Source organism: Erythrolamprus reginae, chromosome 1 (genome assembly GCF_031021105.1).
Source record: "Erythrolamprus reginae isolate rEryReg1 chromosome 1, rEryReg1.hap1, whole genome shotgun sequence".
Lineage (NCBI taxonomy): Eukaryota > Metazoa > Chordata > Lepidosauria > Squamata > Dipsadidae > Erythrolamprus > Erythrolamprus reginae.
In genome coordinates this window covers 58068028-58093749 of record NC_091950.1, presented here as the reverse complement: position 1 = coordinate 58093749, position 25722 = coordinate 58068028, and the positions used below count along the sequence as shown (strand labels likewise).

The following is a 25722-nucleotide window of genomic DNA, read 5'->3' as shown; positions in this document are numbered from 1 at the left end:
AGGACTTACCAGACATTATGGCCGACATTCTTTCAAAGGCGGTAGGCATTGAAAAGGACACAATGCTAAACGAAATAGACGAAGTCTACAGGATCAATACTAATTACGCCAGACGCCATAACCTCCCTAAGGAAGTTCACATCAAACTTGTAAAAAAATCAGTCAGAGATGAAATTCTTCATAGAGCATGGGAAGACCCCATAGACTACAAAGGGAGACAACTGGTTATTCTAAAACAAGTCCCGAAGCACGTCAGAGACCTACGTAGGCCATACACTTTCTTATCAGCTAAACTGACCAGGCACAACATTAACTTTAGATGGCTTGTCCCAGAGGGAATGCTTGTGACTTGGCAAGAGAGAAAGATTAAAATAGATTCAGTCGATAAAGCGGAGGAATTTTTTGAAAAACATTTTACTAATGATCGGACGACCGAAATAACAAACAATAAAGAAACTAGGAATACTACACCAATCAGTGAACAGCCAGTGGATCAGATTCCAAATAGATCGGAAGAAACACTGGCTACCGATAATATAAATACGGGAAATAATGGCTACGCAGGCTTACCAAAAGAGACTACAAGTACTAGGGAAACTAGACCAAAGTACAGATAACCAAAATTTAGCACAAAATTCATCTAACAGGGGAATTGAGCTATACTCAATTAACATAAATGGACTGAACGCGCCAAAAAAAAGAAATCAAATTTTAAACAAAATTGCTAAATTAAACTTAGATATTATTGCAATGCAAGAAGTGCATATTAAAAACAAATTTGAACATCTTCTTAATAGAAATAAACTTGGGAACCTGTTTACATCTCTAGACTCCGAAAAAAAGAGAGGTGTAATTTGTTATATTAACCCCAACATTCAAGCTAAATTGAAATATAAAGATAGAGAAGGTAGAGTTTTGATATTAGAATTACAAAAAGAATTAGAAACAATAACCTTAATTAATATTTATGCCCCGAATGAAGGCCAAGAAAGATTTTATAAAAAATTACTTAATATCATAAAAGAATATGCTACAGACAATATTTGCTTATTGGGGGATTTTAATGGAATAATCGATAAGGAACTGGACTATAATAACGATAAAAGGAATAAGCACAAGAAAAAATATTACCCAAAGCCTTTTTTGACTTAATTAAAGAATTAAAACTTAAAGACAGTTGGAGAGACAGAAATCCTAACCTCAAAAAATTCACTTTCTATTCAGATAGGCACCAATCTTGGTCAAGACTGGATATGGTCTGGACCACAATAGAACTTAATACCAAATTTCAATCGGTAGAGATAGAACCCAATCTTATTTCAGACCACAATGCGCTAAAAGTAATATGGAAAGGAACCAAACAATGTCCTAGATGGACGCTTAAAAAATCTATACTTAACCAGGAAAGTTTTAAACAGAAGCTCCAAACAGAAATTAAATTTTTCTTTCAAGAAAACATTAAAGAACACACTATCCTTCAAAATGTATGGGATACAGCCAAAGCCGTAACCAGAGGAATAGCTATTTCGTATATGGCCAAAGAACACAAACTAAAAAAACAGAAAACGATTAAACTTGAAGAAGAATATAGATCTCTAGAAGAAAACCTACAAAAATATCCCCCAAAAAAAGAACTTAAACAAAAAATGTCACAAATAAAACATGAGTTAAATTTAATAGATCAACAAATCCTAGCACAACAAATTAAAAGTTGCAGTCAATATAACTTTGAAAATGCCAACAAACCTAGCAAATGGTTAGCTAATAAACTCAAAAAACAAAAACAAAAGAAACTCATAAACTGCCTTAAGACAACAAATGGGGAAATATGCCATGACTTGGAAAGGAAAAAACAGATTGCTAGTGAATTTTACAGTAAGCTCTATGATAATCCTGAAAATATAGCTAACATTGAACATGACCAAAAAATACAAGAAATTTTAGAACAGGCTAACCTCCCTAAAGTACCCCAGGAAATGATAGACACAATAAATAAGCCAATTACTGACATAGAATTAAAAGAAGCAATTAAAGGGCAGAAAAATAATAAAGCCCAGGGCCCTGACGGCCTCCCACCCGAGTTCTATAAAGACCTCCCCAAAGAAATGGAAAAGGCCCTGCTAGAAACTTTAAACGAAGCCTTAGATAGAGGCATAATTCCAACATCCTGGACAGAAGCAAACCTAGCGCTAATATTAAAAAAAGATACGGACCCTACATAGCTAATTATCGCCCTATCTCTCTTCTAAACGCCGATTATAAAATTTTTAGCTCCATCCTAGCTAGCAGAATTAAAGGATTCCTAAACCAATTCATACATTCAGATCAAAACGGCTTCCTCCCCGGGAGACAGTTAAAGAATAATATCAGAATAGTATTGGACACCCTGGAATACTACGAAGCCCATAGTGAAAAACAAGTGGCATTAATATTTCTCGACGCTCAGAAGGCTTTTGATAACGTGTCCTGGAAATTTATATTCAAACAACTTGAATATATGGAATTTGGCCCTAAATTCATAAACGCAATAAAAGCCATCTATACAGACCAATCAGCATATATCATCCTCAATGGAGATATATCGACAAAAATTTCCCTTCACAAAGGAACGAGACAAGGGTGTCCACTGTCCCCACTACTGTTTATCCTAACATTAGAAGTTCTAACCAGAATCATTAGAAAAAAGGAGGATATAAAAGGGCTAAAATGCAAAAATGAAACTTACAAGCTACAAGCTTTCGCGGACGACCTGGTATTTATCATTGAAGAACATTTAGTATCAGGACCCAAACTACTGGCTGTCCTAGAAGAATATGGCACAGCAGCAGGTCTTAAAATAAATAAAACTAAAACTCAAATCTTAACCAAAAATATGAGAGAACCGCAGAAAGCTATCTTAACAGCCAAACTTGATATCCAAATAGTTAAAAAAATCCAATATCTAGGCATTAATTTGACAAATAAAGTGTCCAGTTTAAAAGAAAACAACTACAATAAACTAATAGATAAAATACAACTTGACTTGTTGAAATGGAAAAATTTACAACTCTCCTTACTTGGGAGGATCGCGGCTATAAAACTTACCATCTTGCCCAAAATATTGTTCCTATTCCAAACAATCCCAATTCAATTGAAACAGGAATTCTTTATAAAATTGAACAAAATTACTAGTAACTTCATTTGGCAGAACAAGCGTCCTCGAATTCGCTTAAAATACCTACAGGATAGAAAAGATGAAGGAGGTCTGGCACTCCCAATTTGTTAAGACTATTATATTGCCGCTTCACTAACTTGGATGAGAGAATGGATGAGCCTATCTAACACCATATTACTTAGTTTAGAAGGTCACGACCTTCACTTAGGATGGCACTACTATCTTTGGGATGAGAAGCCGAGGACCCATAAATATTTTACCAACCATCTGATTAGGAAATCTTTAATACTTACCTGGAAAAAAATTAAGTTTAAACTTTACAAAGGAATCCCTATATGGTATGCTCCATTAGAAGCATATGTGCATCCTAATTTCCATTAAAAAAACAATATAATAAGGTACAAGGATATATTAAATTCCAATGGGGAAATTAGATCAAGAATAGAATTGGAAAATTTCGGTCAAAAAACGGAGTGGTGGGAATACTTACATATACAAACTAAATTTAACAAGGACAAAGGTAACCCTGGAATAATCAAAAATGCCCCGTTAGACAAACTATGTACAGAAGCCCAAGAACAATTAATTAAAAAATTCTATTGCTACCTAAACTATAACGAATTGGATAATATTAACACAAAAATTAATGTTAAACAATGGAATATGGATTTCAAAAAAGAAATTAAAGAAGAGGAGTGGCAAACACTCTGGAGCAGAAACTATAAATTGACTATTGTCACATCCTATAAAGAGAATTTAGTTAAAATGTTTTACAGGTGGCATATTACCCCGATTAAATTAACAAAACTAAATAATAAACTTTCATCTTATTGTTGGAAGTGTCACCAAGAAATAGGCACCTACTTCCATTTATGGTGGCAATGCTCAAAAGCTAAAATTTATTGGAATAAAATTGGAACTTGGATAGATGAAATACTTAATCTGACAATAGAAAAAACCCCTGAATGTTTTCTTTTGGGCATTATTAGACAAAAATTACCTAAATCCCAAATACATTTAATTGTCCACTTAACAACAGCAGCCAGACTAACCTTTGCGCAGTGGTGGAAGAATGAGGAGATACCTTCAAATGAGGCAATAATAAAAAAAATTACATACTGCGCAGAGATGACGAAATTAACTATAATAGTAAGAAACGAAACTATGGATACATTTAATAACTGTTGGGATCCTTTTTATAATTGGATAGGAAAAAAGAGTGAGAATAACACGCCATAAGAATGATATGTTAGATATAAGCACGACCAGTTACAAATCTGGTACATAGCTATTTTATATTTAATATAATATTAAGAGACTTTATATATATACTGACAGTATCTTTACTATCGTTTTCTAAAATCTCTTTAACTTGATTAACTCAACACCTGCACTAACCAATCTTGATAAATAAACCGAACCATGGTAACAAGCTAATGAAATAAGAAACAGTTCTCGTTCTCAGTACAGCTCCCCCGGACATTCGCCAACCTTTTACCCTTTCTATCCTTTCTACGTTCTCTGTTCTTTCTATCTTTTTCCTTCTTTCTCTCTACCCTCTCCCTATCTACTTCCTCCCCTCCCCTTTTCTAGCTTTCAATTTGTACCTTGTCAATCGACACGCCATTCGATCGTTTTCGATTGTTACGATCATTGTTTTATGTTTTGTATATTATGTTATATTTTGTATTATTTGTATAATAAAAAAAAAGAAAAAAAGAAGAAGATCCAGTAGTTGCATCCCCTGTGTTCACTTGACCACACTCTATGACAATTTGCAATGCTCTGTGGTCAAATGAACACATTTTGTAATCATTTTATAAAAGGTCATGTAACTAATCATTTTATACCCAGCTTAAGTTACGATAGTGATGTACAGGTTCCATTACAGATCTAACTTGAAGTTATACATATATTATAAGAGCTGAATAAATGGATGGATGGATGGTTGAATATCAATAAATCAGTCAATCAGTGACAAAGTCTTGCAATGTTATATTTGAATTCCTTAATGGCATGTTTGCATAACTTGCTTAAATTCTAGAAAGAAACAAGTAGGGGCTCAGCCTTGTGGGCCATCCCTTGTAATTCTCAGTAGAACTATGTCTATATGGAAGGAAATATAAATTAGGATACCTCAAGATTCTTTCTTAGGGCCAATGCTCTTCAACATCTTCATAAACAATTTAGATGAGGGAATAGAAAGTAAACTCATCAAATTTGCAGATGACACCAAACTAAGGGGAATGGTCAAGATAGGCTCAAGATCCAAAAGGATCTTGACAGACCTGAACACTGGGCCCAGCCAACAAAATGCAATTCAGTACTGAGGAAAGTATTGTAACCTGGCAGGCAGATCAGGAGCACAGCACTTCAGGAAGGCAGACTGCAGAGCAGAGATTGGGCGTCGCAGGGTGAGCAAGCAGCAACTGGGGTGTAGGCAAGGCGTAGGTAAGGCAAGGTGTCAGTGAAGCAAGTGCCCATGTGACAAAGGGGAACAACTTTCTTCCTCTTTGTTCCCCTTTAGGCCAAGGGTGGGGTATGTCGGCTGGAAACACCACATGATGGAAAAGCAGCAAGCAGGTGATTGACTGTACATTGGCGGCAGGGGCATGGGGACAGGACTGGTTTGGGGGTGTGGCCAGCCAGCTGTTGTTACCGGTATGGCAACCACCTGCTGCCCACTGACCCCTCTTAGTACTCTCTGCCCCCACCCTTGCCTCTTATCTTCCCCTCTAAGTCATCCTACCACCCCAGAGGGGTTGGTACTGCCCACTTTGGGAACCACTGTGCTAGACTAATCTTATTGCATTCTTTGATAAAGTGATAAAATTAGTGGACCAGAAGAATACTGTTGATATAATTTATGCTCCATGTTGTGAATGCTCCAACACTGGAAGTTATAAATAAGATGTTGGATAATAATTTGTCTGAAGTGGTGTAGGGTTTCCTGCATGGGCAGGGGGTTGAACTTGAAGACCTCCAAGGTCCCTTCCAACTCTGTTATTATTCTATTCTATTCTATTCTATTCTATTCTCACACGAACTATTAGTACTGTTATACACTGCCTTGGTATGACCAGTCTTAGCATCCTTTCCTGGTTCCTGCAATATAATATGATACTGAGATTCTAGAAAGACTGTAAAGAAGAACAACTAAGATGATTAGGGGGCTGGAAGCTGAAAAATATCATGAATTTTTGTAGCAATTGGGTATATCTAGTCTAACAAAGAGAAGGACTAAGGGTAACATGATAGCAGTCTTCCAATATCTGAGAGGATGTCACAAGACATTCTCCCCTTAGAGGGGACTGAGCCTATTCTCCAAAGCACTTGAGAGCAAGACAAGAAGTAACAGAGGAAACCTATCAAAGACAGAACCAAAATTTCCTGTCTGTGAGTACAATTAATCAGAGGAATGACTTGACCCTAAAAGTTGTGGATGTTCAAACACTGGGTTTTTAAAAGAGGAAATTCCACAGCCATTTATTGGGAATGGGACCTCATGCTTAAGCAGGAGGTTGGATTAGAAGACCTCCAAGGTCCCTTCCAACTCTGTTCTTCTATTTTCTGTGTATTTCTGTTACAACAAAAATATAAATCTTTGAAGCAGGAAAGGTCCCACTTGAGTTTGTGTTCTATCAATATTCATTTGTAGAAATGTTTTCACTAGATATATTGTTATGGGGTATTGAATCGCCATAGATTCAATAATAGACAAAGAGTATCGCTAGGTGAAAAAAGCCAAAGGCCTTACTTTATTAGTGAAGAGGCCATGAAGCCAAAAGAACCAAAAGAAGCAAAAGAACTAACTTATCCTAATTTATCCTAACTAAGCCTAAACCTATCCTAAATGTATACATATACTAACTTATTAAACCTAACTTATTTCACACAGCACCCTTTTATAACTCTCTGTTCTCTACGACATAATGCAGCTAATAGACATGCACAGTTCTTCATGGTGTTGTAATCCATGAGCCTGCCAACATCATAGATAAGGCTGCAGGTATATGATAGATGTTATAGGAAACTTGTGAGAAGCTAGGTAAAAGAATGTGCTAATGGTGCCGGCCAGAACTCCCCATCTTTTCTCCTGATCTCATTCAAACCTGTCTGTTCCTGAGAACATGAACTTTCCCTGAACCTTCCAATTGCAAAGCCTTAGCAAACCTCATGCTAACTTATGCTAACAGTATAATGGGAAGTAATAAATATTCCATGTGGGGTTTCCGGCATACCTGGGCATGCCCATCCATATGACCTTTGACCTTCATAAGGAATACTACAGTAGACAATATCATTTAAATTTCTTGAAGATAGGATTGTTGTTGATTATATCTCTACTAATATACAATTATTGTATATAAATAATTTTTGCCAATGTAATTATTCTCAGCTTTTACATTCCACCACTTTACCCAAGTAGCGTCTGACCAAGGGGACCCCTTCCAATGTACTAAATATTCTAACTGACCTCTATACATTCTGGAGTCTAAAATTTTCTTCACCTCATAATGAGTTTCTCCTTATATGACTAAAGGAGGAGGGGATGCTTGGGTTTGTAGCTTTAAGCTTGATCCAATCACTGGTTTTAATAAACTGCAATGAAACACAGGATGAATCTTTCCCAATATTCTAGGTAATTCAAGCTGAACCCTGACTGAGTTGATAATCTTAACTATCAGGAAAGGACCCCAAAACCTTGGCCCTAGCTTTTTGGTGGCCATTCTCAACCGGATATATTTGGTAGACAAGAAAACTTTATACCCCACTTAGAAAAAAGGCTGGAGCAATCGGGGTTTGTCTACTTGCTTCTTGTATGCTTTTGCCACTTCCGCTAGTGCTTTCTTGGTGTTTTCAACTCTTTTTTCAGTGTCTCCATTCACTCCTTTAAAAACATCAAAGTGGGGTTCTCTCTGGGTAATTCAAGCATAGGAACAAATTCACAGTGCTGGAAACCTGAAAAGGGCTTAGTTCAATTCTGCCATGGACAGTATTGTTATATGCTATCTCTGCAAATGGTAGCAACTCTGACCAATTGTCCTGCTGATAATCCACATAACAATGGATGCATTGTTTGACTAGTGCAGTCACATATTTGGATGCCCCATTCGTACTTGGATGAAAAGCCGAGCTGAGTCTTTGTGTGGATCCAATCACCCTCAGGAACTCTCTCCAGACCTTGGCTGTGAATTGTACCCCTTGGTTGGAGATGACTCTCTTTGGGATGCCATGTAGGTGGTAGATGTGTTGAGAAATAGTTTTGCTAGTTTCTTGGCCGATGGTAAACCTGAGCAAGAGATGAAGTGGGCTTGCTTGAAAAACAAATCGATGACCATCCAAATAACTGTTTCCGTTGCTGTCTGGGAGTTCTATGATGAGGTCCATAGTGATCTCCTCCCAGGGTTTGCTGGGATTGTCCATTTGCTGCAATAGTCTCAAGTTGGCAGGTATATATAATTTGCATTCCTTCTAGGCCAAGCCTTCCCTCATGGTCAAAATTTCTTTGTTGTCATTGAGCCAGAAGTCAACTAGGCAGAGCCACTTTCAATCTTGTGGTCCATTTGTCCTGGCTAGGAGCACCCAGTCATCTGGCTTGGCCTCGGATGATAGCTTGTGTTGCTGTCTCCTCCTGCTGAGGGGGGATGATGGCATGCACCTCCTATTCCTTTTAGCTGTCAAAGCGTCTGCCAGTAAGTTCTTTGAAACCAGGATGTGTTTCAGTTTGAATTTAAATCTTCTGAAGTATTGTGCCCAGCGGACTTGTTTTGGTCTTTTGGGTGTTTTCAAGGCTTCAAGGTTTTTATGATCTGTCCATACCTTGAATGGCACCTTACCCCCCTTCTAGGAATTGTCTCCACATAAGCAATGCCCAACAAACTCCACAAGCTTCTTTCTCCCAAATGGTCCACCTCCTTTGGATGCCTGTGAGATTCTTTGAAATTAAGCACACGGCAGGAGTTGGCCCTCTTTGGTTTTCTGCAATAGCACTGCTGCTACTGCTACATTGCTGGCATTGGACTGAATCATAATTCATAATTGCTGTTTTGGGTTGGGATGCTGCAAAATAGGTTCTCGGGCAAAGAGCCACTTTAGCTTTTCAAATGCTTTTTGACATTCCATTGTTCACCCAATAGACTGGTTAAACTTTGGTTTTGTTGGGGATTGACCTGTCTTTAGCAGTTCAGTTAGTGGCAGTGCCACCTCTGCAAAAGAGGACATTGTCGATAGACATTCACGAAGCCCAAAAAACTTTGTAGTTGCTTGCCGCTGCATGGGGATTGCCAGTCTAGCACCACTTTCACTTTTCCTGGATCCATCTCTATCCCTTCACTGGTAATGCGATATCTCAGATTGTCTAATGAGGTTCTGTGGAATTCGCATTTAGATAGTTTTGTGTACAGCTTGGCAGCCAGAAGTTTTTCTAGGATTTGCCGCACTAATTTCATATGTTCCTCCAGGGTTTCACTGAAGATGAGAATGTCATCCAAATAAATGAGTATCCCCTTGTACAGTTGTGGGTGGAGTACATCATTTATGAATTGTATAAAGACCATGGGGGCCCCTTCAAGTCCAAACAGCATGACACTGAATTGAAAACTCTTCAGGGAACAGTTAAAGGTGGTCTTCCACTCATCTCCTTCTCTAATGCATATGTGGTAGTATGCTTCTCTGAAATCTGAATATCTTGCCTTATGACTAGATGGTTCAGCAAGTCCTTCATGAGAGGGAGGTGGTACGTGTTTTGGACACACATGGTGTTGATCCCATGGAAATCCACACATAATCTCACCCCATCATCTTTCTTCTCTTTGAAGAGAATGAAGGCTACAACTCTCGATTTGGTCAGTTGGAAGAAGCCCCATTCTAGGTTGGCATTGATGTATCTTCTTAGCTTCTCTATCTCTTCAGGGGTCATGGAGGACATATTTAGTTTTGCGAGCTCCAACTCTATGCGGTTTGTGAGGTGGGAGATAATTTCAATCTTCCTCACTGAAGACTCCTCTGAGGTCACAGTATTCTACTGGCACCTGCTGGGTGCCTAGAAGTTTAGCCTCAGCTGCAGGGGCTGCCAGCTGAGGCTGATCTGGCCTGAGAGGGTTGGCTTCCTTCAGATGGTCCTTAAGTAACTTTTGGGGTAACAGCATGATGCTGATAGTTAGCTTTCGGTAGCTGTCTTCCCAGTTCCCATATCTGGCATTGTAAGTTTGGCTTTGATGACAGAGAGTGGAGGGGTTTCTTCTCTTGGTGACCCCCCAGCCTCATTGGAATGGGGAGGAAAACCTTCTAGTTGTTGGGTAAGACAACTTCTCTCAGGGGGTTTTGGGGTCCCTTTCCATGCTCCAAAGTGTGGTGCCTGGCCTGACTACATTGATAGCACTTTACTGCTATAATTGCTGCAAAGGGAGGAGGCATGGCTTCCTTCTTTTGGGATCAGTGGCCCAAAGTTCACCTGGCTGGCCTCTCAGCTGGAGTCTTTTTCAGAGGGTGGGTTTTATGGTCCAATATGATGGCCATGGTGTACCAAACCTAGATCCTGTCCAGAACCCCTTGAATGCTGCAAGATTTCTTCAGCTCTAGGTCTAGGGCAGTGATGGCGAACATTTTTTGCTTCACGTACCAAAAGTGTGTATGTGAGTACACAAGCATGTGTGTACCTGCCATACCCTACCCCATGGAGGGACCCTCCCTGTGCTGCCCCCTGAACATATGCAAAACTCCCTCTTCCCCTCATGCATGTGCGCAGGACTCACTGAAGCCTGAGATGGTGAAAAAAATAGGCAAACCAGAAGTTCAGAAAAACAGACTTCCAGTTTGCCCATTGAGCTGTTTTTTGCACTCCAGAGGCTTCAGGGAAGCGTTCTGAAACCCCAGAGTGTGAAAAACAGCACAACAGGCAAACCAGAGGCCTGTTTTTCTGAACTTCTGGTTTGTCAGTTGGGCTGTTTTTTGCACTCCAAGATTTTAGGGAAGTTTCCCTGAAGCCTCTGGAAGGCAAATGACATTCCCCAAGGCCGAAAATCAGCTGGCATGTAGGTTCACCATCACTGGTCTAGGGCTTCTTTAAACATGTGGACTAAGAGCTGTTCAGGCAAGTCCCGTAGCTTCCTTGCCTCCCTTCCGAATTCCCACACTAATTCTCTGGCTAGGCAACCTGCCTGCTTCAGTCCTTAGATTTGCTCTTCAGCTTCCACTTGTTGGGCTATGTTATTGAATCAGACCCTCATCAGGCGGGTGAACTCATCAGCCTCTTTGAGTTCTGGGGACATTTCTGTTAGTATGCCTTGGTACAAAACCTTCAACACACATTAAGCAGAATTGTTGTGGTGTAGGTAATGTGGGTTAGCCAGACAATGACTCAGACTTAGTATCAATATTGTTGATTTTGTATATTTGTAAATAATAATAGTGTTGTATGTGCATTGATACTAAGTCTGAGTCAAACCATACAGCAAATATATCTCTAACAGAGTAACTCCCCCCCCAAAGGGAACGGTACTGGCGCCCACTTATGGCCAACCAGTAATATTTACTTAAAGGTACAGTCTTTATATTTTACAAACCAACATTGTAATTTACTGTATGGCAACACCCAAGTAGGTTACGTTTCATCATGGAGCTCTGCCACCCATTCAGTTGCTTCCCCCTCATTCATCCCCGCAGATATTGCCATGATTAGTTCTTGATCCAAAGGGTATTGGTTCCCAAACTAATCAATGCATGTCCAGACTTGGTTTAGAAAGTAGACTAGTTTCCCAGGGTCCCCATCAAATGTCGCTTGAAACCAAGGGAGCTGCGCAGAGGCCAGTTGGCAGGTGGCTTGAACTTGCACATCTGGTTGGATGATCACTTGTGGCTGGGGACCCCCCTGTTGAACCTCCATCTGCTGTGGTTGTTGTGCTAGTCCTGTTGGCTTGAGGCTGCCCTTGCACCTGCAGTTGAGCTTGTGTGGCAGGGCCAACCATCAGGGGGCTGAACTGTGCCAAATGCCAGCACGGGGGCTAATTGCTGCTGGGTGTCAAGTGCCTGTTGGCATTATGCCCATTCCATGCCTGGGAAGAAAGCCCACCCTGGTGGGGCTTGATTCAGCAGTGTAAGTTGAGCCTCAGTTGATGGCCTGGGATTGGCATCCCCCATGCACTTTGCTGCCAGGCCAAGCGTCCTCCGAATCCGGGCTATTGGGCCATCAGCACTTCAGGGCAGAGGGATGCCCATGTATGCTTCGCCACAATGGTGAGACTCATGGGGGGCTCACTCTTTGTGGTATGGAAGGAGATTGAGTTCCCACTCCAGTGGGCTAAGGGGTTTCACCCTGAGAAGGAGAACATTCCATTTGGTTGCCTTGGAGCCCAAGCAGGGGTTAGTCCAACTTACGCTATCCGAATTGGTCGGTGAGCCTCATTAGTGATTGGCTACGTGATGGCCACTGGAACCTTTCATCTTTGGAGCATCCAGTTGGCATAAACTTCAGTAGCCTCCACTTGTGGGTCGAGGCTGAACCTGCACCCAGGTATGGCTCCCACAGCTGTCCTCTGGGAGAATGTAGCCCTCCGGCTGCACCGACAGAGGCTTGTTCCAGTTGAGATACGAGCTCAGGGATTGGTTGTTTGTGCTGACCCCGCAACTGGTCTCTGCAGCCTCTTCAGCTTCCACCATGACTTGGGAAAGTGAGCATATGGTATTGATGTGAACATGCCATTAGTCATCTACTAGCTTCTGCATGTCTTGCTTCTCTTTCTCCATCTTCCCTGAGTCTTTACACTGCCCATTGCCGGGTCAGCGCTGGGACTCAGGGCCCTGAAGAGCACCCTGAGGATTCGGGGTAGCTGGATAATTTTTAACAGAGATTAGGGTTAATGTCAGGTTTCCAAATAGCATTCAAAATTAAATCAGAGTCCAATGGAAAGTATTCCTCAATGCCCCAATTCATTAACAAAGCCATGTTGGTACATCTGGGTGAATCCAGAATCTGGAGTCCCTCGAGTTTCACCACCCAGTTGAAAGTTCAAGCCCTTGCCCCCGGACCCACGATTCCATCACGTTGTCCAATCATCAATTGGACAATGTGATGTTCAACTATGAGCCCAACCATCTCCTTCCGTGCAGGTGCAGAGACAAAGGTTGACCTTGGTTTTCTAGAAAGAATTTGTTATGGCTTTGAAATGGCTTTGGCCTGACAATTATTCTATATATTTCACATTTGTTTCACATTCTTCTATATTTCAGTACTGTGAAAAATATACCTGAAATTCATCAAATAAATTGCAAAATACCTGAAATTCATCAAATAACTTGCAAAAGGAGACTCCTGGAATAATGGATACTCTAAAATGGAAAAGTTCAGATCCCTGTTAAAAAGAAACCTTTTTTTATTAGGGCATAGTAACATTTCTTTTGCTACGAATAGATTTTCTAACATTGCTTAATCTGCTAAAATTATTGTTATTTTGAAGGACATTTTGAAATGTCTGTGGGAATTTTCAGTCATCCAGGTTATGGTTATCCCAGAGGTGCTTTTCCAAAAGGCAACTGGACTTTCTTTTTTTTTCTTTTTGAAAACTGATTCTCCAGCATTCAAACAGAATAAAAAAACCTTATTGAATGGGAAGCAAAATATTTTCAATACAAAAAACTTGAACAATGTTTAACTATCTTTTGGAAAAGCACCTTTGGGACATGTTTTCTCTATTAGTATTTTGCTTTAATTCCAAAGGGGGATTTTCTGCTCTAAATGGTTTTAGACAGGTGTCTTTATTTTTACAGATGGATGGGGATTTAAGTGCATGCTACATTTCTGATCTATCCATCTGTCTATCTAGGCCCATAATGGTGAGCCTATGGCATGCATGCCACAGCTTGCATGCAGAACCATCTCTTTGCAGGCATGCTAACCACCACCCAGCTCAGTTCCACCATGCATGTGTGCACACCTCCTGCTGGCCAACTGATATTTGGGTCTCTGCTGTGCATGCATGGGGAATGAGATGTATGAGGCAGATGCATGTGCTTGCGTGGGGGGTCACAGACATATGTGTATGAGGCAGGGGAACGCAAGGAGGGGCTGTGTGCCTCCTATGTCTATTTTTGGTCCTAGGAGGCTACAGGGAAGCCTACTAGGTCCCAAACTGGGCACGGGGGTGTTTCATGTGTGCATACACGAGGAAGGGGGAACATGGGGGGGTCATATGCACATGGTGGCTGAATGTGAAGGGTCGTGTCACATGCATTGCATTATGGGTGCTGGCATACGTGCATGATATTGCGCACGTGCTTTCAGCATTCAATGACAAAAAGGTTAGCTATCACTGGTGTAGGCCAATTCTACCTTCTTACAATGTTCATAAATATGAATATCATTGAAAAGTTTTTTATTTTCATTTGGAAATTACTAAAATTAGAAAACAATGTGAAAATATTTGTCCGGAATTATTTAATGCAATGTGTATACTAACTAATCGTAGTTCGTTCAACAAGTCATAGATAGCAAAATCATGCAATTTTAACAAATCTGATTTAAGATTTATCCCCTTTGAGATACAAGTATTCAATTTAAGATATATTTGGTAGAGTAATAATTACATTAGGATGGAAAAAATCTCTCTTTGATGCCAAAACAAAGATTTTCTCTACAGTTAAAATTGCAAATTCTTTGATTGGTCATTTTACCAAAAGCTTGACCAAGAAGAAAGCTTTGCCTATCTGTGGCCTTGTGATGCCAATGACATTTACATTTTCCCCAGACTGACACTAGTAAATAATCTTTTCAACCTATTTGCCTTGCTGGATTTTCTTTGTGTCAGGCAGTTCTTTTAGTTGCATTGGATGGGGGAAGAGAGGTTACAAATGTAGTTTTTACTTGGGCTGCAAAAACCTGGATGAATGGCTACCTGACATGTACCACCTCACTGCCCTCTAATGGTCATTCAGAATTTTGGAGACAAGATATGGTAGTCTTAAATCAGAATGGGGTAGGATGCAAAATATGGTATGCCAGATTGTTGCAACACTTTCGGCTTTCTATTCAAAATATGTATTGTATAAGAAACTTACAGTTATTGATATAGTTAGCCCCTCTGGATTATACAACTTGGTCTTGATCTGCTTCTCCAAGTACGTCCTTAGTTTTCTCAAACTTGGTGTTTCGCGGGAACCTGAATAGAATAGAATAGAACAGACTAGAATAGAATTTTATTGGCCAAGTGTGACTGGACACACAAGGAATTTGTCTTGGTGCATATGCTCTCAGTATACAGTACATATATACACATAGTATACATATCTGAAACCAAAGACCTGTATCCAGTGAAGGGCTACCAATTTTTTTACTACCACACTGTGGGCATGGTTTATGCATTTTCTTTCAACATCTTTCAGTGCAAATTGGGTGCTCTTGGGTGGAGTTCCATTTTCACTACCCCACTGTGTTCCCTCCCATACGGGCAGTAGCCCACTCTTGCCTGTATCCCACCAACCAAACCTCCAACAATCATCAATCAAAACCGTCCAAACCACCAATCTACCACCAACCAAGATCAACCAACCTTAAACCACATTTCAGTTCACAGAGGCTGAGGCAGGGACTCTGAGGCTTAGTGAGAGAAGGAAGGTACTGTAAAAGCCATTTTCTATTTCTGTTGTTTGAATTCAAAGGGGCTGGTGAGAAACTAGAATCATATAGTAATAATAAATTCAGGTGTAGTGTGTTTGAGACTGTGATTCTATTTTATTTCAAAATTACTAGCTTAGTTCAGTGTTATACTTGTTTTATAGCTGCGTAAAATTTAAAATTTTTAATTACAGGAGTTGTTGATTTTCTTGGTAAGTACTTGTTTTTCAATAAATTGTTAAGATGTTTGGCTTGGTGTAGTGTATGGTTGTTGTGTTCCGTAATAAAAAAAAGAGGATGCATTTTCTTGTGGATGACTCGACTGTTAGAGGTGTTGATTTGGGACAGAATAAGGATGTGTTGAGGCTGATGAAGTGTCTCCCAGGGGCCACTGCCAGCAGGGACAGGAAGCGGATTACAAATATTGTGAAGGCTGTAAGTAAAGATAATAACGTTGATATGGTGGTGCATCATGGCACAAATGATTTGTCCCGGAGAAATGTTAATTGAGTAAAAAGAGATTTCCAATGTCTTAGTGTGGAGCTGGGCAGAATAACTCATTCAGTGACTTTCTCAGAGGTGTTACTGTTTTGTGGTCAGGTGGATAAAACTTGTATTGCAGAGTTTGTTTGTTTGTTTGTTTGTTTTTTGTTTATTTATTCATTTATTTACTTACTTACTTACTTACTTACTTACTTACTTACTTACTTACTTACTTATTTATTTATTAGATTTGTATGCCACCCCTCTCCATAGACTGGTAATGAGTGGTTTAGGCAGTGGTGTAAAGTTGAAGGTTTTGGATATGTTAGTCATGATGTTAGTATGTGGTCTAATAGGGAGTTGTTTAAGAGCGATGGTTTGCATCCATCATATAGAGGTACGCAGGTGCTTGGTGCTTGGTGCTTGGTGAGGAGTTCAGAACTTTTTTGGACAGGCATTTAAACTAGGTAAAAGGGACAGAGATGTAACTGATATGGATGATTTCTGTTCCTGACCAATGAGGATAAATCAGTTTCTTGAAGTTTATGAAAAGGGAGCTGTAAATAAAATAGATGTAGTTGTTGATGATAAGGGTCAAACTAATAATGATAATAATGTTCTTAGGGTAATATGCAGGAATGCTGGAAGCTTGAGCAACAAGCTCTGTGAGTTAATGGCCATAATATCTAGAAATAATTTGGATCTGGTTACCATAACTGAGACATGGTTTAAGGATTCTAATGAATGGGAAATATTCATGCCATATATCTTTTAACAATAGTTCCATACTCATTTTCCAAAAAGTTGTTGGTAGAATTAACTTTTTTTTCTTTTCCTTCCTTTTCCCTGAATAATCCATTTGGCTATTAGAAATTGCATTGAAGTCACCTACTATTATCGAATTATCTATTGATAATTCAATTATTTTGTCATGTAATTCCTTGTAAAATTGTTTTTGGTTATCATTCAGTGCATATATAGATATAATAACGAGAGGTTTTGTTTCTAAATCTAATTGCACAATTAAAATTCTTCCTTCACAATCACTATATACTTGTGTTGACTCTATTGTTTCATCAATATACATTGCTACACCTCTCTTATTTGATCTGCTAAACTTGTATAAAGTTTCCCTAATTTTGGTTTGTTAAGTAATTCTCTATTTGATTTTTTAATATGAACTTCTTGTAAGATATTTATTTGTGCTCTTTGTTTTTTTAATTTTAGTCAATATTTGGTTTCTTTTTCTAGGGTTATTCAATCCATTCACATTAACTGATTTTTAAAAAAAATCTTGTAGCATCTCTATTTATAGTATTTTTTTTGTTTCTTTGGGTTCTCTCAATCTACTACTTAAGACCAATTCTTGTTGGATTTGTGGTTGTTTCTTTCTGACATCTTGTATTTCCTCCCTCTCTTTACAGGCAGCCCCCTGTTCCTCTTCTTTATTTTTTGGTTCTTTACATGGTTGTTCTGTTCTATTCAATCCGTTTTGCACAAAAAAGGCTCTTGCTTGTTCTACATTCTCTATCTTGATCCTAGCACCTTGCCAAAATAAAGAAAGTCCTTCTGGTACTAGCCATCGGAAAGTTATATTTTATTTTATTCATACCGTAGTAAGGAAGTAATATTCTCTTCTGCTTTCTCTCACTCATTTTGGAACTTGTTTTAAGATTATGATATCTTTCCCTTTGTACTTCGGAGTTTGAGTTTTTGTCTGTTTCAGGATATCATCTCTGATTATTCTCCTGGTGAACTTGATATGAACTTCTCTTGGAAGGTTGTGTCTCCTTACATAGCTTGTCTGGACTCTATAAATTTCATCTATTTCTCTTATAAGTTCTTGCGGATCCATCTGTAGTATTTCTCTTTACGGGTAGATCTTCATCCTTCTCTTCATTTATATTTTGGAATCTCAGTCCATGTTAGGCTGATCGAAGTTCCAGATTGATTATTGCTTCATCAAAACCTCTGTTGATTACATAATTATGTTCTTCATATTCTTCCAACTTTTGTCCTATATCTTCTACTTTGTCTTCCATTGTTTTAATTCTTTTTTCATTCTCCTGTAGGTTTTGTTGTATAACTTTAATGTTTCCGTCCATCTCTTTCATGCTTCCTTTCACTTCTCCCATTTCAACTTTAAGGTCACCCATTTCAACTTTCAAATCTCCCATCTCAGTTTTCAGATCTCCCATCTCAGTTTTCATTTCTTCTAGATATTTTTTAACTTCTGTTGGTATGTCTCGGTATAGCTAGGCTATGAGACCTTTGACATATACTGAGCAGAGAATTTTATCAGAGTGTGGATGTGTGGTAAAGCCAAAGAAACAAAGACACAGACTTAGTTATGCTTAATAAGTACTATTTACATATATACAAAACAGAAACAATACATAACAAGCACTAAGCCATACAATATAATAAGCACTAGGCAAATACACTCCCCCCTCAAGGCAAAGCAAAAGTGAATGAGTGTTAAAGCATCATTGAGGGAAGGAGTACTGGCGCCCTCTTATGGTGAACCAGCCCAAAATATTTAAAGTGATAGTACAATAGGTAGTTTACAATGGCAAACCCTAACAACCATGTACCTTGTACTAACAACTTCTTCTCTACAGTGGTACCTCAGTTCTAGAATGCCTTGGTTGTCATACATTTTGGATACAAACACATACATACATACATACATACGTACGTACGTACGTACGTATGTACGTACGTACGTACATATGGTACAGCACTTAGTGATAGGCTGGATACAAATAAGCAATCAAATCATATTAAGAACCAGTCAATATAATTGTAAAAATACAATCAACTAAGTTACAGTAATACAGTCATTAGTGGGAGGAGATGGGAATGATGAGAAGATTAATTGTAGTGCAGACTTATTGAATAGTTTGACAATGTTGAGGGGATTATTTGTTTAGCAGAGTGATAGCATTCGGGAAAAACCAATCTTGTGTCTAGTTGTTCTGGTGTGCAGTACTCTATAGCGTCATTTTGAGGGTAGGAGTTGAAGCAGTTTGTGTGCAGGATGCAAGGGGTCTATAAATAGTTCATTGTCCTATTTTTGACTCGTGCAGGATATAGGTCCTCAATGGAAGGCAGGTTGGTAGCAATTGCTTTTTCTGCAGTTCTAATTATATTCTGAAGTCTGTCTGTCTTGTTGGGTTTCAGAATCAAACCAGACAGTTATAGAGGTGCAGATGACAGACTCAGTAATTCCTCTGTAGAAATGAATCAGCAACTCCTTAGGCAGTTTGAGTTTCTGAGTTGGGATAGAAAGAACATATTTGTTATGCTTTTTTGATGACTTTTTGATGTTAGGTGTCCATTTTAGATCTTGCGATATGATATAACCTAGAAATTTGAAGGATGCTATTGTTGATACTGTATTGTCTAGAATTGTAAGAAGTGGAAGTATGGGTGGCTTTCTTCCAAAGTATACCACCATTTCTATGCTTTTGTGTGTATTCAGTTCCAGATTGTTCTGGTTGCACTACAAGGTTAGTTGTTCAACCTCCTGCCTGTATGCGGATACATCATTGTGTCAAATGTCTCAATCATGGCAACACAAACAGTTTCAACAGAATTTCTCAGAAAGATTCCTCCTGAACTCCAGCAGTCTGCTTCTTACCTGAAATGTTCCAGTTTGTTCTATTGTTTACTTCTTTTATGGTGACAAAATAAGGAGATGACAGATTAACAACATAACCCTCATCTTCCACAACAAAATAGAGAGGAAGGTTTTGTACTGGAAATTTCATCCGCAGAGCCTAAAGACAAATGAATCACAGATACAGAGACATTAAAATCATTCAATAGTACACAGTTTCAAATGAGATAGCATTCACACAACAAAGGGTCCACAAAAACTTATTTAAATTTGCTTAATTCAAGTCAAGGCTCAGTGGGACAATTGGTTTCAGAATATTTTCCATTTGAAAGATAAGAAATTAGAGAAACTTTTAGAGAAAATTTTAGAGAAATTTTATTTATTTATTTTCTATTTTGCTTATTTATTTTTCAAACATGTACATAATATCAGGTACAGGTATATACTTAAAAAAGGAAGGAAGTACAGATAAATGGGGACAGTAAAACAAGGATGGTAGGTATTCTAGTATGCTTATCAACACCCCCTTTATGGACCTCTTAGGAATGGGGTGAAGTCCATGGTAGATAATTTGAGGTTGAACCTGTGAGGGTTTGAGGATGTAACAATGGTAGAGCATTTCAGGCACTGACCATTCTATTGCTGAAGTTGTATTTTCTGCAATCGAGTTTGGAATGGTTTACCTTGAGTTTGTATCAATTGTTTGCCTATATATCATTGTGGTTGAAGCTAAAGAAATTATTGACACATAAGGCCTTGTAGTAGACAGTTTGGTATACCAGGCTTAAATTGGACTGCAGGCGGTGCAATTCCAGATTTTCCAAGCCCAGAATTACAAGCCTGGGGACATAAAGGATTCTATTGTGAATAGAGTGAAATACCTCTAGACCTACTCAATAATGTTAATGCCCGATATACAGTGTGAATTCCAGGTGTATGAGCCATATTTGAGAATTGGTCTGGCAAAGGTTTTGTATGCCCTAGTTCAGTGTTTCCCAACCTTTTTTGAGCCACGGCACATTATTCATATTTTCAAAATCCTGGGGAAAATTGGGGGGGGGGAGCTAAAAAAAAGTTTGGACAAAAAAAAATATCTCTTCCTCCCTTTCGCTCTATTTCTCCCTCCCTCTTTCTCTCCCTTCCTTCCCTTTTTTCTCTCTCTCCATCCCTTTCTTTCTTCCTCTTTTTTCTCTTTTTCTCTCTCCCTCCTTCCCTCCCTCTATGTCTTTCTCTCCCTCCTTCCCCCTCTTTTGCTCTCTCTCTCTCTGTGTCTCTCGCTATCTCTCTTTCTTTCTCTCTCTTTCTCTGTCGCTATCTTTGTCTCTCTTGCTATGTCTCTCTTTCTTTCTCTCTCTTGCTATCTTTTTCTTTCTCTCTCTCTCTGTCTCTCTTGCTATCTCTCTCTGCCTCTCTTGCTATGTCTCTCTTTCTGTCTCTCTGTCTCTCTTGCTATGTCTCTCTTTCTCTCTCTCTCTGTCTCTCTTGCTATCTCTTTCTTTCTTTCTTTCTCTCTCTGTCTCTCTTGCTATGTCTCTCTTTCTCTCTCTCTCTCTCTCTCTGTCTCTCTTGCTATCTTTCTCTCTCTCTCTCTTGCTATCTCTCTCTCTCTTGCTATGTCTCTCTTTCTTTCTCTCTCTCTCTGCCTCTCTTCCTATGTCTCTCTCTCTCTTTCTCTCTCTCTCTCTGGAACTCCCTCTTGCCGCTGCCATCTCCCCACGACTGCCTGAGGCCGCTGCAGCCGGCACCCTCCCGCTCCCACCACCAGTGCCCTCCAGCTGGGCCCCAAAGGACACTGGTTGCCGCCGATACCAGGGAAGCTCCAGCTGGGCGGGGCGCTGCCGGTGCCGGTGCCTCCGACCTGGAGCTCCCACTTGCAACTGTCCCCCAGCTACTGCCCAATGCCACTGTTTCCGGCGCTCTCCTGCTGGCCCCAAAGAAGGAAGGCGGGGGAAAGGAGGCACGAAGACTGAAGCTCTCCTTCCCCCCCTCCTTCTTTGGAGCCCAGCAGGAGAGCGCCGGAAATAGCGGCATCAGGCAGTAGCCAGGGGGCAGCTGTGAGTGTGAGCTCCAGGTCGGAGGCACCGGCAGTGCCCCGCCCAGCTGGAGCTTCCCTAGGAGCTTCGCAGCACACCTGACCTTGTATCGCGGCACACTAGTGTGCCATGGCACACTGGTTGGGAAACGCTGCCCTAGTTCACAGGTTACCAACCAATGGTCTGTGGACCATTGGTGGTCCACAAGAAAGTTTTCCTGGTTCATGGAGAATTCTTGGCCCCTGGGCTGGATGTGTCCAAGACCAATTAATGCAGTCTGTGTGCGCGAACACAAGGTTGTTCTCCCTAATATCAAAATATCACCCCACTCACACACCAGCCCCCACTCTTAAGGCAGAGCACAAACCTCACTTTTAGTATAGCAATGTGAGCCACATGAGCTGGAACGGGAAGGTAAGACCAAGAACCCGATGTGCTAAGCCAAACAGCTGCCTTGGGGTGTGGGGAGGGGGAAAGGTTCAGCCACCTTTCAGGCCTATCTCTCTCCTTCTGAGAGGCCTCCAGGTGGGAGGCCCAAGAGAAAGCATCTGCTAGATAGGCCCCCAGCAAACTCTTGAGGAGCCTGGCCAAAGTTTCCCACGCTGCTTCAGCAAGCACTCCTTGAAAGATGAGTTTCCCGGGGGTTGAGCTAGCATTCTCAGTGGACAGTGCACCCAAATGGAGGAGCTGCAACAGGCCAGTCCTAAGAGTATTATATATCAGATTTTATTTTATTTATTAGATTTGTATGCCACCCCTCTCCAGAGACTCGGAGTGGCTCACAACAATCACAACAATATACAAATCCAATATTTTAAAAAAATTTTTTAAAAAAACCATCATTAAGAACCATACAAAAGAACCATACTTTTCCTCCCACTTAGGACTGTATGACTGTAACTTGTTGCTTGTATCCTAAGATTTTTATTAATATTGATTGTTTCTTCATTGCTTATCTGACCCCTATGACAATCATTAAGTGTTGTACCACATGATTCTTGACAAATGTATCTTTTTTTTTATGTAAGCTGAGAGCATATGCACCAAGTCAAATTCCTTGTGTGTCCAATGACACTTGGCCGATAAAATTCTATTCTATTCTATTCAATACAATCATACCATTCATAAAAGCTATATGTGCTTGGGGGTATCTCAGTTACCCCATTCCTGGCAACAAAGGTGGGTCTTGAGTAACTTGCAATAGGCAAGGAGGGTAGGGGCCGTTCTAAACTCTGGGGGGAGTTGATTCCAGAGGGTTGGAGCCACCACAGAGAAGGCTCTTCCCCTGGAGCCCGCCAGACAACATTGCTTTGTTGACGGGACCCAGAGAAGATCAACTCCGTGGGACCTTATCGGTCACTGGGATTTGTGCGGCAGAAGGCGATTCTGAAAGTATTCTGGTCCGATGCCATGTAGGGCTTTATAGGACATTACCAACACTTTGAATTGTGACTGGAAACTGATTGGCAGCCAGTGCAGACCATGCACCAGTGTTGACGAAACATGGGCAAATCTAGGAAGTCCCACGATAGCTCTCGCGGCTGCATTCTGCACAATCTGAAGTTTCCGAAAATTCTTCAAAGGTAGCCCCATGTAGAGAGCAGTAATCAAACCTCAAGGTGATGAGGCATGAGTGACTGTGAACAATGACTCCATGTCCAAATAGGGTCGCAACTGGTGCACCAAGCATACCTGTGCAAGTATGGAGGAAGAGTAAGTCCGAATCCGATTGAACATTTGTAAGAGCTTTTATTAAGACTTACAAAGTGATGCTCAAGGTGGCATCCTTAATATACTGAGGAAGGTACTTAGTTTAGTAATGAAATATCTGCAAGAAAACAACCAAGTACAGAGAGTACTAAGGATGCACACTACCTATGTAGAGACTTCTTGATCCATATTGGATGGTAAAAAACAACAACAGTTGAACAGTCCATTTTTGGAATTCTTTTCTTAGAGAGGTGTGCCTCTCACATTTAAAAAAAAAATATTGCTAATTAAATATCACATAGTATATTATATTTGAATGTTACTGTGTCTTTGTAAACCCAATCCCTATGTCCAAAAATTATTTCTAGAATGAAGTTTTTTCAAACACAGTTAGTGGCAGTTAATGCTTACCTTCTCTTTACAGTCTGAAAAGGCAACAGAAAATGACAGCTTCATATAATCAGCACATTTGCAATCGGCTCGGTTTAATTTGTTAGCACACTGTTTATACTTTCCGCTATCCTGTGGAAAAGATATCCATTGATCAAAATATAACTAAACAGTGATCTGATTTTTAAGTCAGTGACATTTTTTGACTATCATTTGTTTACATGTAGACCCCTAAATGGTAGAGTAGGTATGGAAAGGGATTTGCAATTGCTTTTCATTATTATAAGTGATTTGTAATTTATAAATACACTTGTACATGAATGTAAAGCATAGCAGCAAGATTATTTGTCTTAAAAATTATGGGATTCAAAAGACAAAAATTATTAATAACCAAAACTTACTTTTGATGCTTTAAAATAATCTCTCATTCTAGGTTTACTTGGATCTGCATTATAAAAATTATCTGTAAGTGGAACAGCAATTCCCTTTTCAGACGGTGGTCTGTAGTTCACCTATATTAACAATAACAACAAAAACTGTTGGGGAATAGGAAGTGTAACTTCAGCATCCTTTTCTAATCCCAAACTCTACTTACTAGTATCATTGATTTCTATGAAATTACCCTGATTCCACTGAAAGTGATCTTTAAAAATTGTGCTAGAAATTGCAGTTTTCAATATAATATACATAATCAGATATAAATGTGCAGGATATCCCCCCCCCTCGCAAAAATCCCCATTAGTCAGCTGGTTGTCACTCGTGTCTGTAATTTGGACAAAGTGTTGTAAGCAAAATGATGAGGTCAATAAACCAACAAACCTCAAATAAAGAATAGTAAAACAACAAAAAGGACAAATGACAGACAGCATTATATGTTGAGGAGCACAGTAACATTTTAACGTTTTGTACTGAACCCATAAGGTTCAGTATGATAACAGATTAGGCAAGTAGCTCATTTTTAAAAAATTGCTATAAAATTTCAGTTCTAGGTAATGATTAAAATGATTAAAGCATTTATGGATAAAAACATACTATTTAATTATTTCTTATTTAAAAAGTAATTAAGGATCATACTAAGGTACTAGAGAAGGAAGGACAATAAGAAAACTAAGAAATATTCATTAAATAGTGCATAAACCTTTACCCCCACTGCGTCCCCCCATCACAGTACACATCAAGGTACACATGTACACACACTGTACACATGTACATATTACAAGTCAAATAAAGGATACGGAACTTTAGACAAAGTTTAAGTGTAACACACCCATTTGCTTCCCATCACCCCTGGACTTTCACTCCATTTCACTTGTTGGACCCAGGAACTGCTCTTCTGAGATTCTAAGAATACTGCTGGAGTTCTGAAGCATAGCTATGAATCTGTGGCCTAAAATTGATGGGATCACCCAGGCTTTTCTATACTCCTGGAGTCAGAAGATGCAAAGGAAATTAAAAGGGTATAGTTGGTTCTGATGCATCCAAAAGCCAGGGCAAGATTTGAGTTCTCCTCTACAAAAAAGTTGAAAAATATGGCTTGTGGCACTTTACATTCGGACTTCAAAAGAGGATTCAAATTGTACAGGAGGAAAAAAAAATGTAACACTGAAATAGGCACAACTGCTTTAAGCTTTCACATTATGCTGCTATATGCTGGGGACTAAATTCAAACATTTCACAGTCCTAATGTTTTGTGACAAATAGCTTTGGCCAAGAACTTTGC

At 39.6% G+C, this 25722-nt stretch overlaps 1 protein-coding gene across 1 annotated transcript in view; it reads right to left on the bottom strand.

Annotated features, from left to right (window-relative positions):
• LOC139168005 (cation channel sperm-associated auxiliary subunit beta-like) overlaps positions 1-25722 on the bottom strand; it is a 137196-nt gene that overhangs the window by 3718 nt on the left and 107756 nt on the right. The window contains exons 21-25 of the mRNA XM_070753253.1: positions 24404-24514; positions 24024-24134; positions 19891-20029; positions 15209-15309; positions 13432-13506 (exon numbers count right to left, since the gene is read on the bottom strand). Of these exons, the coding sequence (XP_070609354.1) occupies positions 13432-13506; positions 15209-15309; positions 19891-20029; positions 24024-24134; positions 24404-24514 (537 nt within the window). The remainder of the gene's footprint in view (positions 1-13431; positions 13507-15208; positions 15310-19890; positions 20030-24023; positions 24135-24403; positions 24515-25722) is intronic.